At 41.1% G+C, this 19,518-nt stretch overlaps 1 protein-coding gene across 1 annotated transcript in view; it reads right to left on the bottom strand.

Moving 5' to 3' along the window:
- Nucleotides 1-9,334, bottom strand: part of LOC139218900 (potassium/sodium hyperpolarization-activated cyclic nucleotide-gated channel 1) — a 64,271-nt gene extending 54,937 nt beyond the window's left edge. The window contains exons 1-2 of the mRNA XM_070850643.1: nt 8,979-9,334; nt 2,559-2,982 (exon numbers count right to left, since the gene is read on the bottom strand). Coding sequence (XP_070706744.1) covers nt 2,559-2,982; nt 8,979-9,334 — 780 coding nt within the window. The remainder of the gene's footprint in view (nt 1-2,558; nt 2,983-8,978) is intronic.
- Nucleotides 9,335-19,518: the final 10,184 nt, after the last annotated feature.

The raw sequence follows: 19,518 nt of genomic DNA on the forward strand, positions 1-19,518 counted from the left end.
AAGAAAAGGTTCTCATCCCAAAACTCTTGAGCTTATTCTTTAGAATCATTTTAACATGTACATCTCCAATATCCATCATACTAAGCGGGAACATTGTGCTCCTATGAGGTAAAAATGAAACATGTAGGAGTAGGAGAGAAGAAGACCAACACGCTTTTGCCTGCCACACACCTTTGACAGGTGTTGACATAAAGATCTGAAAAATACAGAGAAATGGCTCTAATAGAGAGTGTTGGCAAAACCACAAATCAGAGTTAGCCCAGTTCTGACTGTCCAGCCTGTGCTGATGAAATAACGGCCCTCTTTACTTCGCAGATGGAGGGAAGAGATGGTGACGAAGTGAAGAGGGGGGCAGGGAGCACACGACAGATGAAGGAATGACGGGCATGCAGGCTGGAAGATGATTTACTGTCGAAACTCACTGTCTGAATAACTTACTGAGCCCATCCCAAGGCTGATGTAATGATGGTTCACTGCTTGAAACCCATTATGATGGCAGGAGACTGCATTTGTCCCTCCACTAAAGCGCTAATCCTGCATCCTACACCTAACATGTTACGACAGCTTGGAATTTTTCCACTGAGTGCCTTTTCTTTCCTTTCATGTCTCCTGTGGATGTGTCTGATTCACTGTTGTTTCATTATTCAGTGTGCCTGTTTAATGTGGTCACACCAAAATAATGATTCCATTTCTTAACTGTGTTTTAAGCGTATGGAGGAAACAACATCTAGAGGAGGTGACAAAGGAGGATGACACACCGTGAGTGAGAAAAGGCATTCGAAAGGGAGGGGGGACAGAGGGGAGAACAAGTGAGGAGGAAACGGGGAGTGTTTGATGAGCAGAAAGACGAAGGGAGAAAAGGAGGAATGACTGAGCATGAGAGGGACAAACTGAGAGTGCTGTAAGCTCTGCTGTTGTATCCAGGCATTATGACACATCACTGTATACTGCACTGCCTGTCTCCCTGCATGCTCACTGCAGATTTTCATTAACCTTGCGGCACCATCTATTTGTGTTTCTAACCTGGTCCATAACCATCTCAGCCTCCCACTGCACAAAACTATGCAAACAACAGCAGTATAATATACAGTACTTCCCTATCTGAAATTCATAATCTACTTCCCACATAGTATGCATGCCAAGATAATAGCACCAAGCAACTGCAAATCCATATGGTCCTCACTTCCAGAATATGGTTTCTGGTGTGTGTTTGTGTGTGTGTGTGTGTCCTAGAGAGCATTCAAACTCCATATTTTGCAGAGCTCAAATAACGCTTTGCTGAAGTATGAATAATTCTTGTGTTTTTCAAATGCCACATTATGCAGCAAGGGGAATATAACACAGTTTAAAACATACACTGACAGAAAAATATAAGCTACCATAAACACTGTAAAAGTCTGCTGCCTCATTGGTACTTGAGAAAAAAGGATGATCTTTTCCTGCTCCGTAAATGTTCACTGATCCATAGCAATGGGGGCTGGGAATTGGACACGCTGCACAATTGTACTATTTACACTTTAAGTTCTGGGCAGATAGTGTTCATGACTACAGCTGCTATTGTGCTAGTAAAAGTTAATGTTTGCAGGTTCATAACATTTAGTTTGCCAAATGCACTTCATACAGTAAATTGTCTATTTTTGCACTTCCATAGTTACTGATATATCATTGAACCATACAGCATTTGCCCTCTAAAGAATGTAAGCTCAGGCTGAGCCCTGACAACAACACAATTTGCTTCAACCAGTGTAACAAACGGCACTGGATAACAGCAGCGATAACAACAGGGGAGTCGGACAATAAGGGGCGAACAGGGTTGCTGTGGAGCAAGGACGTTCAGGATGAGGTGAGAGAGAGCGGCTGGCTCATTAAAAGTGATGGTGTTATGGTCAACCATTTACACTTTATCTAGGCTACATGTTAAATCAAATGTAATGTCGGTGCTTTGGTCATTAGGTCTAAAACGTATCCATCCCTTGGAGCGCAATCTTTCTATTAGTAAGTGTGTAATGAATGGAGACCAGAAGATGAAGACTAGAGCTTAGTTAAATAGAGTCAGGGAGTGTAGTGTCGTCATGGAAGGTAACAATCTATCACTTTGTTATGTCCAGTGGGGTTTAACTTTGTGGATGTTCACTCCAAACCCACCAGTCACCTTGAACAACCACACCAACAGAACATTAGAAAATTAATTTAGCCTCTCACATCTATTGTCGTTATATAAATACATTTTTATACTCATTTAAACTAACAGCTAACTACATTATATTATGTCCTGAATCTATATATAACCACTGTATAGTTTCTCTGAAAAAATAGAGGCAATTACTTTTGATCTCAGATTTTGAATTCATCAATGAGCTGAAAGTGGCATTACCACTTGTTATCCACAGATAAGCCTTCTGACCAATGGTGATTGACAGCACCTATTAGTTTTATACATGCACAATGGTATCTGTGCATTAACCTTTCAAGGTTGTTGCCTTGCTGCTGCTCTCTGCTTCTATACCACTCCTTTTTTGTATTTTTCTTCAGTGATATACAGACAAACGCATACAAACCTCCTCCCACTGATGTATGTATCTGATGAGTCGGGACAGTCTCAACAGACGCAGAAGACTGAGGATCTTGGTGAAGCGGACGATTCGCAGGGCACGGGCTGTTTTATATACCTCTGAGTCAAAGCCTTTCTCCACTATTAAAAAGATATAATCCACTGGAATGGAGGAGAGGAAGTCCACAACGAACCAGCTCTTCAGGTAATTCATCTTGATGACCTTGGGGTCGAGGATAATCTCGGAGCTCTCCTCGTTGACGATCCCCGTCCTGAAGTTCATGACCAGGTCCACCAGGAAGATGGTGTCCGAGGCCACATTGAAGACCAGCCAGGTGGTGGTCGTCTGCTCTGAGAAGAAGGTTATTCCCACAGGAATGATGATTAGATTCCCCATCATCATGATGAGCATTATCAAGTCCCAGTAGAACCTGCAAAGTAACATACACGAATCAGTAATGCAAGGTAGAAAACATGCTGTGCTGACAGTGTATACACATTTCCAAAGAAAGTGAATTCACTTTGAGCTTATAAAGCTGCCCAATTTTTTCATCAAAATCCCCTATTAGGGCTGTAAGGCTAAGAGTGAGGCTAAAAACCATTAAAGGATAGCTTGCCATCGCCAGGCAAATTCACAAATGGGAATTAGTCTGGAACCTCTTAGTTCATTTTCGATATCCAAGGGGCGTTAGCAGCAAAAATATTGAGAAAAGCTTTAGATGCAGTTGTTTGTTGTTATGCCATTCCGTTTGTTTAATACTGATGTGATAGCAGCTTCAACAGAAAGTTCCACATCAGCGGCAGCCCTCTTGGTTGTTTACGAAAATGCCTCATCTGCGGTCATGTCAGTCTTCTTATAAAAACCGCTGCATGTCAGATAAACGGTTGTGATTGGCGCGACCAAGAGTAGGTCGGCTGAAAATCTGTTTATGGAATTGTTTAAGTATGCAGGATTCATCCTCTAGTGACAATGAATGTCTATACAACATTTCACAAGAATCTACCCAGTATTTGCTAAGATATTTCAGTCTGGACCGTAGCGGTGGACTGACCAACCAGACGATACAACAACTGACAATAATCCGTTTGAAATCGTTCAAGCATGAGGTCGATGCATGTGCAGAGGCTCTTCACATGCGAGCCTACAAGGAGTAATAAGCATCAAGCAAACTCTGACAGCTACGTATGCTTATGTTTTTACCAAATCTTTGTCTTTTGGAAGTAAGTGCTCAAAGTTAACTACGATTCAAGGGCATGAAGAAATGTGCATGTAGCACTTACTGTGTGTATTCAGGGCCCCGTTAGAATGAGACCCTCTCATCCTTCATGGCTGTGTTAATGTCCCTGTCCTCTGTCTTGTGATGAACAGAGCTAGAAGTGATTCATCAGCACCCTGCTCTTTTCATGAAGCGTCCTGGGCCTCGATAAAGGCCGGGCAACCATGAATGAAAATAGATGCTTTCAGGAATCCTATCTCATGCTAAAAACTCTCCACTGACGCCATCCCTGCTGTCCCACTGCCTGCCTCTGCTTTGCCTTGCTGCCTGTCCATTGCTGTTGTTGAGGATGGAAATGGACTGGCTGGCTGCTTTGGCAGGCTGCTTGTCTGGCTGGCAGACTGGCTATCCAGTAATGGATTGTTGACTGTTTGAATGAATTAAGACGGGGCCTTGGCTTTATAAATATCCACAGATCATATGTCCGATAATTGTCTTCACTTCAACTAAACAGCGGTCGTCTAGGTGGTTCATAATATCCTCAATGGCTATTTTTACACCAGCAGGCAATGAACTGGTGCCTATGGAGTGGGCTCTTCTTATGGAGAGCCTTGACTTAACACCTTGAGTGGGACATCAAAGCACAGAACATCATGCACCTTGGATTATTTGATGCTATCCATTCCTCTCAAGTTTTAATGGTAGCAGCATTCTTGGGGAACAGTGCCATGAGCTTTAGCAAATCACGCCATTTGAATAAACATCCACTATAGTCAACCTTTCAGTCTAGATATGCAGTATATGTGTGTGTTATGAACTATTCTTTTTGTTATTTATATCTGGATGATTAATATGAGGCTGCAGTGAAGACATGATTCATCTTTTCAGTAGAAAATGATACACTCAAAAGATCTATTGAAATCGAAGGGAAACAAGAGCAAAGATAAAGATGAAACCATTCATTTAAAGATATTTTAAGGGATCTTTTCATTTTGTAGAAGACAAACTACTTTAGCTGGTTTATTCCATCACAACCTAAAAAAATCAAAGTTTATAACCTAAAATAAAATAACTTAAGCCTGTAGAATAGTGTGCAATAAAGTATTACTTTGATCAAAACTAGAGTGTGGTAACTAATATTGATAATACAGTCTTGAATAAATTAAAATTGCATAGAAAAACAAAGATCTGGCTTGCCAAAATGAATCAGTAATGAGGGTTTAAAAGTTGGATGCTTTCCACCCATATCGATATTATCAAAAGCCTTGTTTTGAAAATGAGAGCCCAATCAGTGTCCACGGCTCGAAGATATTTCTGCTTCTGCTGTGACTTACGTAGGCGGCATTTATACTGTACCTGACCTCTAACACACCCACTTATCTAATGAATAAAACATTGTTTCACTTCTTGTATTAGAAACTATAAAACAGGAAATTTTTTTTACAAAGCTAAAGAATAGACAAAATCCCTGAAAAATTAAGCGAATTTAGATGTTTGGAAACAAGTTAAAGAGTCAGTCACATAGTGTGCCATTGCAGCCAGCTCTGAGACTGCACCCGACATCGTCGGGCCGTCTACATCGTCGTATTGAGCTCTTGCTTCAGTGCTTTAAGTCTAAGAATGACCCCAGTGCCAGTTAAACCAGTAGCTGAGAGCAGCGCAGCCAGCTGTAACTGCAGCTTCAACCTCTGCAGTGCACTCAGTCACCAGCCCCTTGGACCTACCCAAAACAGGAGCTGCAGAAACCCCCCCCCCCTAAAAAGAAAACCCAAAAACCGTGAAGCGCCAATGATCATGCTGTAGGTACCACCCCTGTAATGGATCAGAGAACCAGCTACAGCCGAGGCAGAGGAATCATTATATGAACAAGCCTGCTCCAAATCAAGCCAGCTTATTTCTTCTTGTAGGTTTCCTCCCTACAACATGTGCTCCATCATAATCAATGCCAGACCTCTTCTGCCAAGCAACTGAGGGAACCCCACACACTCCTATTCAGCACAGCATGACCCTATCCAATCTGCAATGTAACGGGTATACTGTGCAAGCGGTCACATACTGTATTAATGTACACAGTGAGAAAAATATGGGCTTAATTAAAGGGAGGTCAAAATCATCTATGACAATGGTACAATGGTACAGGTAGTTGACCAAACATTATTTTCATTATTTTCTATTTACATAAATACATTAGTTTGTTGGCTACAATGTCCTTAACCACCTTTAGACCATCTCTAACTCTTTACATAGAAGCAGTTCTTATGGGGATAGCACAGTAGCACGATTACATTTGGGCTTCTAAACACAGTCCTTGAACATCCAAATCCTTTAACCAAGGATGTCATTTTCATAAAAACATGATAACCTGGAGAGGTTGCCAGAAAAGAAATTGCCCCCTGCACAATACATTCTAGGTAGTATGACAATTTTGAATGGCAAGAAAAATTATGCTGAGCAGGAACAGGAACAGCAACAGCGTTTTATCTATGACTATAACTTTGTAATGGCTAAAACACACCCATCTGTCTTGGCCAAACAAACACCCTCTTAAAACAGATTCTGAAAGAAAACGTCACTGAGAGTCATTTAGACTATGACAAAGGCCTCTCCTTAGCATAACCAGAGGTGTATGAGGCCATGCATGAGGCCTCTCTAAAAATCTATTAATAATGAATATTACTAACCTGCCATTAATCTTTAAGCAGCCACTGTGTACAAAAGAATATGTTGGATATTGAGTTTCAAACACTCCCTCAAAGCACTATGAAGCCCGTGTGAATAGTGGTGTCATTCAGGGACTGTACTTACGTAAGACTTTTCATTAAAAGAATTATCATTTAAAGGCCACAGGTGTTTTTTGTTTTCTCTTTATGGTCATAGGGGACAGTAAATGTTTAATACAATTATATGACAATGAAAGATGTAGTTGGTGATATACAATCCTATAGCAAAAGCCACACAAAAATAATTAAGTTGTTAAATTAAGCCCCCACAGTAGGGAAACAGATTACCTTTTAAGCTACAGTAAAAGGGGACCTGCCAAGCAAAGTGTACCCTTTCACCTCCATCATTTATGCACCAGCATGATGGGGAGCTTGAAGCTCTGGATATAACCTCACAGCACTGTACCACTTTTAAGCCAGGAGGCGATCTCACTGGCACAAAAGTGTTTCTTTCTACTGGCTAGAGGACAAGGACTTCATATAAAAAACCGCCCTTTGGAAAATGTCATGATGAAGGAACCTTAGGGGGCCTGGGTTAGTGAAACGTTTTCCAATACAGCAGAAATATCTCCTTGAGCAGCAAATCCCCACTGATGGCCCATTCTGTCTTAAATTTTACATATTCAGAATATTCTCTGAGACAGTCATACTGTATGCTTATGCATCCTACAATGACATTATCCTTCATTTCCCATTTTGGAGCTTTTTTCCTGCACTTTTTCCCCCAAATTCTTCCCCTCTTCCAAAAAACGTTCAGCAAACAGTAGTATTACAAATACAGCCCATGCACTTCAGATAACTTACTAATTTCTCCATTCATTTATAACCAAGAAAAAGTTTGTGCAGGTCCTACCCTTTGGCCATTTTGCTGGGGGGGGGGGTCAATCTCCTTACATAATTGTTTTCAGAGACTGCTAAGCTCATTGACTGTTGTGTTGTGCTACTAATCCTTGCCCACCATCATTGTACATCTGTGTTTGCACATGGGCATGTGCATATGCCTATGTCTTGCGTGGGTGAGTGCAGGATATCTTAGTTAGCATTATTATACTGTATGCGTGATTATATGACAAGCCCAGTTTAGGGCTATTGTGATGTAATTGATCTCACTGCTGCATTAAGATCATTGTATATCAATGAAAGTAAGGCTACACAGTCATACAGACCAGTGGAAGTTCGACTGAAACTTTGCGCCAGGTTAGAATTCTGCTTGCAGGCTTGCAGCAGCTCTGAATAAGAGAGCTGTGAGAAATAAAGAGTGCTGCAGACTCAGGCCTGCTCTGAGTTCAGGACCATGGACAGCTCTAACGTGCCCCGGCACGTCACATGTGTAGCTTCAATGGAAAACGGGGATGGTTGTCACGTCAAGCTGTGCCAGGGGACACTGGTGAGACCGGGCCAGATGAGATGCTTAATTGGTTAAGTGGTGAACTGTAAACATGCAGCTAGTGGAGAACCAGTCCTACCTTAACTCATTTGTTTACCATTTGAATGCATTGTGCCAGAAACAACAAACTAGAGCAAATTAGAAGCAGTGGGTCTAAACTCAGACTGACTGGGGTCATTGGACACACTGCTTATTATACATGTGGGATGATGTGGGGCGTGTTTCATCAGGCAGTTTCAAAATGTGATTCTCTCTCACAGCCTCACACTTTAGGACAATAGGACAGTGCACTGTAGGGTTGTTTGTGTGAGTGGCTGACAAGCCAAAGAAAAATACATACCAGCAATCATGTCACTGTGGCGTTAAGTAAATGCAAAGGAAGCAACACATTCCATCACATTTCCTCAGCAGCTTCAAAAACACACAACTCATTCATTAGAGCTGCCAAATGTTTGCACCTCTATGCTTTAAAATAGAGGATCAGGATCAGCTGATTAACTCAGACCACTATCTATGCTCTCCTTAATCGCTCCCCTGCACGATTTTTTTTTTTTTTTACCGCATTCTGTGCATTTCTTTGCACGCAGGCCTGTCGTCTCACCGCCGCCTGCAATGAAATGTTTACAACCGTGATGGTGCAGTGGCATTGTCACGTTGTGCCCAGGTACTGTCGCCCCTACCCGGGAATATGTCGCAATGAGGACCCGACCCTGTGCCGCGTTATTGTGGAGCAACCAGAAAAGGTGCGCTCGTGTGGCGAGTGTTGTCAGACCATGACATTCACCATCCTTTTTCCAAGGACATTTCACTGATACACCTTTGTAGCCTTAATGCGTCCCTCTCTATTATAATAAAAATGCCGCAATGAAACACACACACTCTCACACACATTTAGTCAGTGAAGCCCTCAGCAAGCGGAAGCCTGATTGCCTAAATACAGAGGTAGATTAGCGTATGCGCTTCGGGGCAGGCTGTGCGTGTGACAGCGCGTTATGTGTGAAAGTGTATATTTTGCAGACCCTAAGGTGACGGGAGGGGTGGATTTGAAAACAAAAAAAAAAAAAAAGGAGGGAGGGTGAGCAGGTGTCTTTTCCAGCCCTTACCTAAAATCGCTATATGGATGAATGATCCAGTATCCGGCCGTTTGAACCCTCTCTTGCTCTTTCTCCACGGCTTTCTGACTGCCGAACATACGCAAGGAGAACTTATTGACTCCGGGCTGCATCATGGCCCCAAATTGCCTCTGCATAAAACCACTTTGCCTGGCCGCCCCCTCCAGATCGTCAAAACCGACCATGGCCTCTTCCCGCTCCCCCTTGAAGCCCACTGAGTTGCCGTGGTCCTTCATGTTCTGGCTCCCCGTGTTATTTTTCTGTATCGAGTCTTGCCTCTGAAAAACATTATTCCCATCCGCCTTCTCCTCCTTGCTGCTGGAGAACGAATTAGATTTGTCTTCCATGGTGTTCTTAGTTTTCCCGTCTTTCTTTGTGGCAAAGCGTTCCGTCTCCGGCTCGGGAGGGCTGCGCGCTAAACTCGAGAGGACCCTGCCGTGAGCTCTCCTCGCCTTTTTTTTTTTTTTTTTTTTTTTTTTTTATGTCCTTCAAACTGTTCAGCTCCTCTGCCTTCACTGCGAGTGCTGCAAACTGAGACAGAGTGCCCGAGAACCCGGTGGATCAGGTTTCTTGGGTTACCGCCATCTACCGACGGCCCCGGCTCCTACCGTCCAAAGCCTCTGTGCCTCGTCTCACTTCGCACGGCACTGCGGTTTAACTGGCACATGCCCCTGCACCTTATTTACATAATGTGGCTCATGATAGCCCCTTCCGTCCCCCCCTCCCCTCCCCTCCCCCCTCCGCTGTCATCACTTTCACACATGGCAGGAGGGAGCCAATATTATAGGAGCACAGCGATTGTAATCCTATATGAAGTTAACGAGGACGCGTTTTTTGAAATGGTGCATGCGTGCTTCCTGTGGCTCTGCTGGCAGCAGGTTTGCTTCCTACTGAGGAGTGATAATGGAAGACAACACGGTGAAACAGATTGTAATGTCGGTGTGATCATAGTTTGAGCTACTGGTCATATGAGAAAACTAGTTGAACATCTTGTGGAAATCACACCTTTTAAGGTGTTGCAGACATGATCCAACATTCAGAGTGCACTGATTGCACAGCACTGTCTAAAGCTGCAAGCCAGAAGCACTTGTTGGCTTCTGTATATTGCAAGGAGGTAATATACGCCAAATAAACTTACCTACAAGGTGTATTTTAAACCACAGTCAATTAGGTAATACAGTTTGAATTTAGGCAACTAAACAACTCAGACCCATCTCCTTAAACACCAGCCTGAGGTTTACAATTGAATCATAGAGTTCATCGTTAGGATAAACCAGTTATTTGTCCATTGGGAACCAGCCCAAATAAAGAAAGGTAGGCCTACTTATTTGAGTAAAAGTACTAATACTATACTGTAAAAATACTCCTAGTCCTGCAATAAAAATGTTACTTAGTAAAAGTACCTACCTACAGATAGAATGATGTATTTAAGTATCAAACATAAAAGTTCTCACGCAGAAAAATGGTGACTGTTTTTAACAATTATCAAAAATTGTGTCTGTCGTCTAATTGATTAATCGTTTGAGCTGTATTTGTGAATGCTGCTGGGTCGTTTAATTAATGGCACAGCTTTGTACATGGCATCATATTTTCTAAGCTCTTCGTGTGTTTTGTTTGTAAAAAATCAATCAATGATCTATTGATTTGTAAAGTTATTAGTAGCTAGCGCAAATGTAATGGACAAAAAGTACAATGTTTCCCTCCAGACAGTAATAAGAGTAAGAGTAAGAGGAGTAATGGAAAGAAACAATTAGTCAATGATGAGAAAAATAAGCTAATTTGATTATTATCTTTGTGGCAGAAAATAGCAGATTAAAATTGAAGAGACATGAAGAGATCACATACACGGCTGTTCAGTCTCAAAGGTGCACCCCAGTTTATGTTTGCATCATTTCAGTACCACATGACAAACAAACCCATGTGCAGTACAGACATCAGTGCTGAAAGCCAGCGTATTTTGTATAGGAGACTGTAGTCATCTCCTCTGCAGGGGAAATCCAGTGCTTCCCCTCTCCATCCCAGTTGGATACTTTGATATACCATAAAAAGAAACATTTCATGCTGTAGCTACCATAGTGGACATTTTGTGAATGTATGGGTTTTAGCAACCAGGGGATTTTATATTCTACAATTAAAATAGAACAAATAGTGGGTATTTTATCAGCTCATTCCAGTATTTTTAGACTCAGTAAATTAATAAAGGCTTCAGCTTTTCTCCCCCACAATGATTCCTGGCATTGTGGAGTGCGGAGGTCCCTTTGTTGAAGTGTGAATTTTTATTGACCCATTCGTCTCCCGACCTCCTTTATACACAGACTTTGTCGCTCTATAGTAACATAACTTGACATCCTCCTCTGCTCCCTACAATTGATGGCCCTGCTCCAGGGATGCACTGGGACCAGCCAACCTTCCAACCTTCACTGCCCTTTTAGCATCATGATAGATTCTCCACACACAGTTAGACTACATTATGATGATCCTGATCATTGGATTATTCGATGCCTAATGATTTAATGATCAAAGTGGACCAGCAATGGAATATCTTTTGATATATTATTTTAGCATATTCCATTGTGCCTTGTACAACACTTTTGTTTTTATTCCATTTTATTATTGTTACATTGGTTTACTTTTTACGTTTTGCACTATGAGTGGAGAAAGAGTGGTTTATAAATAAAATGTATGGATGTTACTATATTTATTTATTTAATCATGAATATAATAATGATTATTATAATAATTATATTATACCACTACTGCTAATAGTACTTATACTAGGCTGCTGCTACCACTGCTCTGTACTGCCACTGCAACAACAAGAGGACCAAGAATAGTACAGTAGCAGTGCCTCCCGTTGATGTACTACTGAGAAGCATCTCTAGAGGGAGCGCACACATGTTTGAAGCCTACTGAGCACCACTGTTCAGTAGCTTAAACGGATTGTAAAATGATACAGATAGAATCAGCTACCAAGTGAAAGTTCAGTGTTTTATACGTCTGCATGAGTATTAATATTCTTACCGCATCAAGTCGTTCATGACCATTGCCATTTCTCGGCCCCCTTGTTTGTCTTTCGATGCTGCATCATGCTGTGTTCACACTACAAACGACAAAGTCATGTCATACAAGTCATTCTCAATGGAAGCTGGTGACATAAATCTACAATCTGATGCCCGGCGCTCGTCTCTGTGTGATGGGTTGACGTGCTACAAATTAAAGTTGAGCTCGCCTCAACTTTTTTCAGCACTGCAATGGAGCAGTGAAGCATCAACCAATCATATTTTTTGTTTCACCATCTAATGCTTTAGCTAGTGAAAGTTAGCTTCTGCGTATTGCAGTCCACCCATGCCAATGGTTGTCGAAATGTGATGTTCAACCTGATGTGTTGGTCATATCAAAGTTCACCAAAGTTGAACTCCACACAAAGGTGAAGATATGAATTTGTCCTGCCACATGAAGGCAATGTTTTTTTCACCACTTTGCCCCCATTGAATGGAAGTGAACGGGAAACGTATATTCGCCAGTGTTAATTTGTGTTATTGTTATAAATGAAACTACCCAACAGTGTAGAAAACTTAGGGCCATCTTGACGAACTAAAATATGTAGAATGATATAACACTCACAAGGTGCATTTTTCTACATAATGAGTATTTTTACTATTAATACCTTACGTACATTTCTGTACTTCTACTGGGAGTAAAACTTGGATTGGAGTATTTGTCTGTGTTGCTGCTTTTACTGAAGTAAAGGGTTTAGATACTGTAAGAGCTTTTTCGACTCCTATCTGTGTATATTCTATTGCGCAGTTTATTGTGAATTAAAACTACCACCATTCAGTGAGACTGTGACTCTCTCCACATCGTGGCATCCCATACCCACACTGAACTCACACACTTAGTCTTTTTGTGGCTACAAAACCCCACAGCTGGCTGTGTACATCACTAGAGAAGACATTAGCTTGGATACTTTGCATGTTTGGTAGTGGATTATTATGTAATGATCCAAATGTTATCGTAATTGAAACAGACTTCCCTTGATTTTTTTTTTTTTTGTGTGCGTTTTCTCTCTCAGCTGCATTTGTGTTGTGTTGGATTAGTTGGCATGCCAACTGTTTCCCCTACACAACGCTTGTGTAACTTCAGTCACACAGTGGAGCAGGGAGGGGTATAAACAGAGAAAAAAAAATGTTGCATAAGATTTATGGCTTAAAGTAATACTGATATTGAACAAAGTGCAAATCCCAGATGGCCCATTCACGTGTCAGGGAATAAATACATTTAAGGGGTGGAGAACATGCGTCACAGAAGACAGAGATGGATTCATGAAGGGTAAAGTTTCATTTAGGTTTTGCCAGATCTCATCACTGATTCCAGGTGTTGTTGTGCGTCTGAATCTGCAGAATTACTAATAAAATGACATTGAGTAATTACAGGAGCGAGTGCGGGATGTGATGCTAATTGCAGAAAATCAAATATATTGAGATCTCAATGCTGAAATTTCTAACCTATATTAAACACTATGTTGTGTCAAGTTTGAGCTGTTCCCAGTTGGATTTATTCCTGCCTCATAATACAGAATACCCAGAAAATGGTGGGCCAAATATCCTCCTTTCTGCATGATAAAATGTGCTGCTGATTCTTATGATGGTCTCACTGGCCCTGCTGAAATTGCATTGTGTCTCTAAGATTACATCCAGTCATCTCTGCTTACAGTCAATACCTCATCTGGACATGAAACATTACATACCCCTGCACTGCCAGCCATTGCTTATGCCACAAATAGCATCGGCCAGCTACAGGATGGCTGCATTGTGTTACAATGCCCCCCATGGCCCCTTTTCATTTTCTGCAAGTCATACAATGTATAGCCAGTTCATCCTTCAGAGAGGCTTTGTTTCTGCTCAATATCTTTAGATTAATGCTCATGATGAAAGGGGGTTAGACAATATTTTATAGTGTAATAAGTATTAAGGAATAAGTCATCTGTTCTGCTACCTTCTGTTGTTTTAGAAGTCCTACCATAGCCATTGAAGAGCTGAAGGTTGTAAATCACCTGACCAGTGTCACTGAAACATCTGAGAGAACAAGCTCACTAACTGACACAAATTAAAAATACAAATCTTCCACCTCCTGGGCCAGACATGACTACTAATTCACTTGTCATCTTCGGACTCTTGTCCCATGACCGACTACTTTAATTAAACCATGATTGGGGCTGGGAAGATGGTAGTGTTGTAATAGGATTGCGAGCTTTGGTCCGTCTCCAGCTGAGACTATCAGGGTATCATGGACCTCAGGGATGAGGCTGTGGCATTGGACGGGGACCAGCTGAGGCCAAGGTTGACTTAATCAGCAAACTGACTGGTATAAACAAATGAGAGCATCACGAAGCTCAGTCAAGAAGATGATTATGATAAAATTATGGGTTATAGGTTTGTAAACATCAAAATGAGCAACCCAATAAAACACACTATCCCATTGTTGTTCTTCCTTGCCACTGAGCAGTTTCACCCCAATATGATCTTGTCCATAAAAATCCATTTGTTCGTTGTTGCAGAGCATCCCATTTCCTTAACTTGATGTCATTTGCAACAGGATAGTGGTTTGGGACTTAATGCATCAATCAAATAAATAAACCAGTTACATGTTAGTGGGGTTAATGTGACAGTTGGCATTACCATATCATAATTAGATCCGCACAGCTGAGCTCTTGTTTAACCTCCACAGATTATGTAGCTATAAGGCTACAGTGGCACTTAACCTTTAAGCTCATATCCATGAATTAATGGTCATCTCCTGCTTATCAACATTACATAAGAAAGAATTTTTATTTGCTTTAAAGCTAATGAGGAATTGTGAGACGCAGGAGTCCTGTCAGTGGCTGAAGTTACACACTATAGGGAAATACAACCGCTGCCTGACCCACACTACAACTGCTAACTTGAAATTAAACCCTGTTTTTGGACAGTTATTTTAATGTGCACATGCATAAGATTTTGAGGCCACATTCATGTAATGTGAAAAAATCCCATGTTTACAACATCAAGGCAGTTCTAGAGTTGGCCATGTAAGGGTTAAAATACTGTGCATTGACATAACAGCTCTTGAAGCACTGTAAGCCATTAAATGTGGGGTTCATTACCTTGAATGACTGATGTGTGCATTTAATTACCTTTTCAGGCACTTACATATTATAAAGCTCTAAATTGGACATCTGGCAGCTTTCAGAAAAAGTTTGCCATCTGGAATTATGGCACTGATATTGGTGGAAACATTATTTACTGTACAGCTGTATTCACAAAAGTGACAAAATTAAGAATACTGACAAAAGTCAGTATGAAAAAAGACACTTTTGCTCCACAACAGTAATGCATGAAGGAAACGGAGGAATTACTAACAAGAAGACTAAACCAATTTGGTGATGCTGATGAAACAGCTCCAGGTTGCAGGATAGATAAATTGGATTAATTAAGTTAGGTTAATTGGATAGTTAAGAAACAACTTAACTTTCTGTTTATCCTTTCCTGTTTCCAAACAGACGTCTTGTCCCAAAACAGTATACTATGAAAATTTGTAGATAGTACCATACTGTATACTATTGATACCATGTAGTTTTGCTCAATTTTGACCACATTTCCAGTACAGTAGCACAGAATGGACAAAGCTTTTAAGCACCTACTTTAAAGTGCAGGTCAGCTGAAGTGACTGGAACAGGCACCTTTGCCCTGGGAACACATATGCCTAGACAGTGGATCAGGTGTTGATGCACCATTGACAGCCTTTCACTGCCTAATTCCAGATTTGTGGCATACACAGTGTCCACTTGCTACGCATAGTAATCCCAAAGGATTGGCAAGTATTTTTAGTAATGGATTTACTGGCGTCCGTTGATCCCTTGGTGGGTGGCGTCTTTCAGAACAGTCATGTACGAGTGGGCCACCCCAGCGTTGCTGAGCACAGTGTTTATCAGTACACACATGTGCATGTGTGTTTGTGTGTTATATTTAGGCTTCTAAGATATCTACATGCAAGGTCTACCATCATGCTTTAATAATGGAGTAACCTGGAGAAGAAAAGAGAAAAGCAATCGTCCCTTTGTATTTTAAGAAAGCTGCAAGCTGCTGTCTTATCTGAAACTTATCGTAATGAAAGTCAAAGAAGAGTCTGATGAAGATGTCCTCACAGTTACCCTCCAGGTTATTCTTTAGCATGCTCAGCAAGGTCCTTTCCTCCTCTTGAGTTTGCTTGTACTGATCCTGACCAAATGTTCGCAGTACTACAGGAAACTGAACAGATTTTTGTACATAGTTTGCCAGTTGCTGCGTTGATGCCCAGTTGGCTACCTACTGAACTTATGTAGGAGAAACTGCAGAAATCACCATTTGGAAAGGGTAGCAGCTGTCATTTGACTTGCACCTTAGATATATTACAAGATAGCAATGCTCCACCAAATAGTCCGAACAATTTTTAAACATTGCCTACAATGATTTAGGTTTACTTATTTTCAAAGAGGTTCTGCTAATGCATCTGTAACTGGTTGAGCTCTCACCGTCACATCTCTGCATTTCTGTGTTTCCCTTTATGAAGCAATTTTGTTTAACAATTAAGTCCTGTCCTCACTATTATATGATAGTGGCAATAGTACTGGACTGAGGACTGAAAGAGTCTGTTCTTTTACTGAACAATATTAATACAAAAAAAGCTTCTGGGAACTCTTACGTTTTAGCACTGCTTTTGTGTCTGACTGCATTATAACCTTCAATATTTGTTGTATTAGTGTGGGTGAATATGTCAGCTCTGAGTGTTGGTCATGGCTGGCCGGGCTGTCTGTCTTTTCTCTTTGTGGCACCTGTCGCATGCAGTGATTTTACCGCCTGGTGTATAAAGCTGCTGTCCCTATTTTGTGGACACAGAGTTGGGCAAACTCTAAGTTTCTCTCTACAGCATATTTATTTTAATGTCATTATAATTGTTTGTGTCACTGGACATTTTCTTGATACAAATGACAGTATATATGGGCTAATTTATTATCGATGTATGGTGTATGTACACACTTGTATGTAATGATAACTGGTGGATTTTTTCTTTTAATAATGTTACTTTTTAAAATTTATAAGTAATCGTAGATTCATTAAACCTTATCATGTCTGAAATGTTGCGTGTACATGTCTGCCATGGTATGAGCAAGTTGAAAACCGGGAGTAAAACAATGTCTGCGTCACGGCTGGCCCAGTATGAGAGGAATCTAAACGTTAATTATGGCTCCAAAAAGTCAAATCGCCTAAACGTTGAAAGCCAGAGATTTTAGAGGCTGTTGGGAAAATCCCATAGTAATCCATGGTGATCTGAAGTACTCTAGCTCCCAGACAGCGCAGACAACAGCCAGTTGTAGACAGACAAGTGTGCATCTGTGTGTGTGCATACTTGTATGTGTGTGCCTGTCTGCATTTGGGGTAGGGAAGGAGAGGAGGGAATTACTTTAGATGAATTCAGGGCGTTTTAGGGTAAGAGGATACGATGTGTTCCTGGTCCAAGGTTGGGGAAATGAACTGAAGGGTACTCTAGACAACTCAGCATAAAACACGTAACCTGTGACGTCACCTCTTTCCTCATCCATCCTGTGCCTTATCCCCCTTGTTCTCATCCAAACGCTGAGCCTCGCTGTCAACTGTTCCTCTCAGCCCATATTTTTAGTAGCGACAGTCAAGCCCTCCCCTCTTCCCACCATTTTTATCCTCCTGTTACCTCTTACCTCTTCATCTGTCCTCCCTAAACCCCAAGCCCTCACTCAGCTCTCTCTATTTTTCCCATTCTGTCATGGCAGTGAGGCTTCCTGGTGTTTCGGTCTGCTGCCTCAGCAGCACAGCAAGGTTAAATCCCCCAAAAGAAAGCGGTTCCCTGCCGTTCTACCTATTACCACATGCGGTGCCCTGACCTTGAAAGAGTGACAGTGTTCAAGCTTGATTATACATTTCACATACAAAGACAGTAAACAAAGGGGAAGCACTGAAATACTCATGCACTATGGTAAATGTTGTCAATACTCAATCAATGCAGTTCGGAGCAGGTCAGAGTGTTGTGATAAGGGTGAGGGTGTCCAGCTCAGAGGTGGTCAAGGTGGAGTCAAGGTCATTTCACAGTGACAAAGTCTCTTAATCTCTGATATTTCTTGCCTTGAATTTAGCCCTTCAGGCAGTGTTTAATCCCAAGCTGCCACCAACAAGCTCCACCAATGAAATGATTATGTTTAGGGTCTGCAAATCCTCATGAAGAAGCCAGGATTTGTAAGCGGGCAAAGTGTTGTCTCAGACGCTCAACTCGTGACAAGAAAGTCCCTGATGAAGGTTTTGGGGATTTGTTTATAATGATAACAAGAGATATAACATCAGCCTTATCCTTTAGCATAATACATGATTACACGTTGCATAATTATTAAAGGATTACGCTTTTTAGCCATCGTTCCAGTAAGAGGAGGAATTTATGACAACATTGTACCAATAGATGCAACCATTGTTGTACACAGGTGTAACTACTAGCATTAGTGACAATGGCTGAGGCCAGTGAATGATGGCTGACTGGCGGTGCTCTGGAGGACCTTGAATTGATCATTAAGATTATTAGTCACACTCAGCTCAGCTCAGCCTTTGATAAATACGGGTGATGGTTGGATGGTTTTTTCCCTCCCTTACTGTTCCTTTTAAATATCTGCTTAAAAATCTAAAATCTATCTAAAACGTATTTTAATTCTTTCAAATACAGGCTTTAATCCTGTCTAAACTGATATACGATTTGTACTATATGTTGTAGTAAATACTCTCTGGCAAAAGTGTCTTTGCGTGTTTTGTACTGATTATGAACTGCATCAGTAGATGGTGTACCTGGCACACATCCAGCTGCTATATTGAAATATAACTTGAATTCATCTGGTTTCATTTCTTTAATGTCCAAGATGGAGAAGAGAAGTACAGCATGCATTTAGAGGCTTAATACAGGAAATAGGTTGTCTAATGTTTGGATACATAATATTTTGTTAGAAAACATCCTGAAGCAGAAGTACAAATTATTCCCGCTTCAGGTGAATTTCAGACTAATCTATCTTTATTTTGCTCTTTATCTTGATACAAAATCTGTTCCTGACGCATTGCCTTGGTTTAGATTGCCGTAGCAGTCTAATTCAATGCAATATTTATTGTGTTTTCCGTCTGCAAGGATCAGAAAGTGAGATAAGACACTCCTGGTCACAGCCATACTGTCAGTATCCCTTAATGTTTAATTGATCGTAGGAATCAAGTGTTTAAAGTGTGTGGTGTCATTTTTAAACAGCAACAAACAAAGTGAGTGATGTATCTAATTTGTCAATAGCTTGATAGTGATGATAAGAACATAAATTCTTCATTTGAGTCTTCTCTAACGTGACCCAGCAGAGGTTAGAGAAGTGAAGCTGTGACCACACAGTTGCTGTTTCTATAAACTACTGGTCAGCACATGAAATATGTGTTTTTCTATATTGACATAAAGTTGCGGTGATTTC

The sequence above is a fragment of the Pempheris klunzingeri genome, chromosome 19, assembly GCF_042242105.1.
Source record: "Pempheris klunzingeri isolate RE-2024b chromosome 19, fPemKlu1.hap1, whole genome shotgun sequence".
Classification (NCBI taxonomy): domain Eukaryota; kingdom Metazoa; phylum Chordata; class Actinopteri; order Acropomatiformes; family Pempheridae; genus Pempheris; species Pempheris klunzingeri.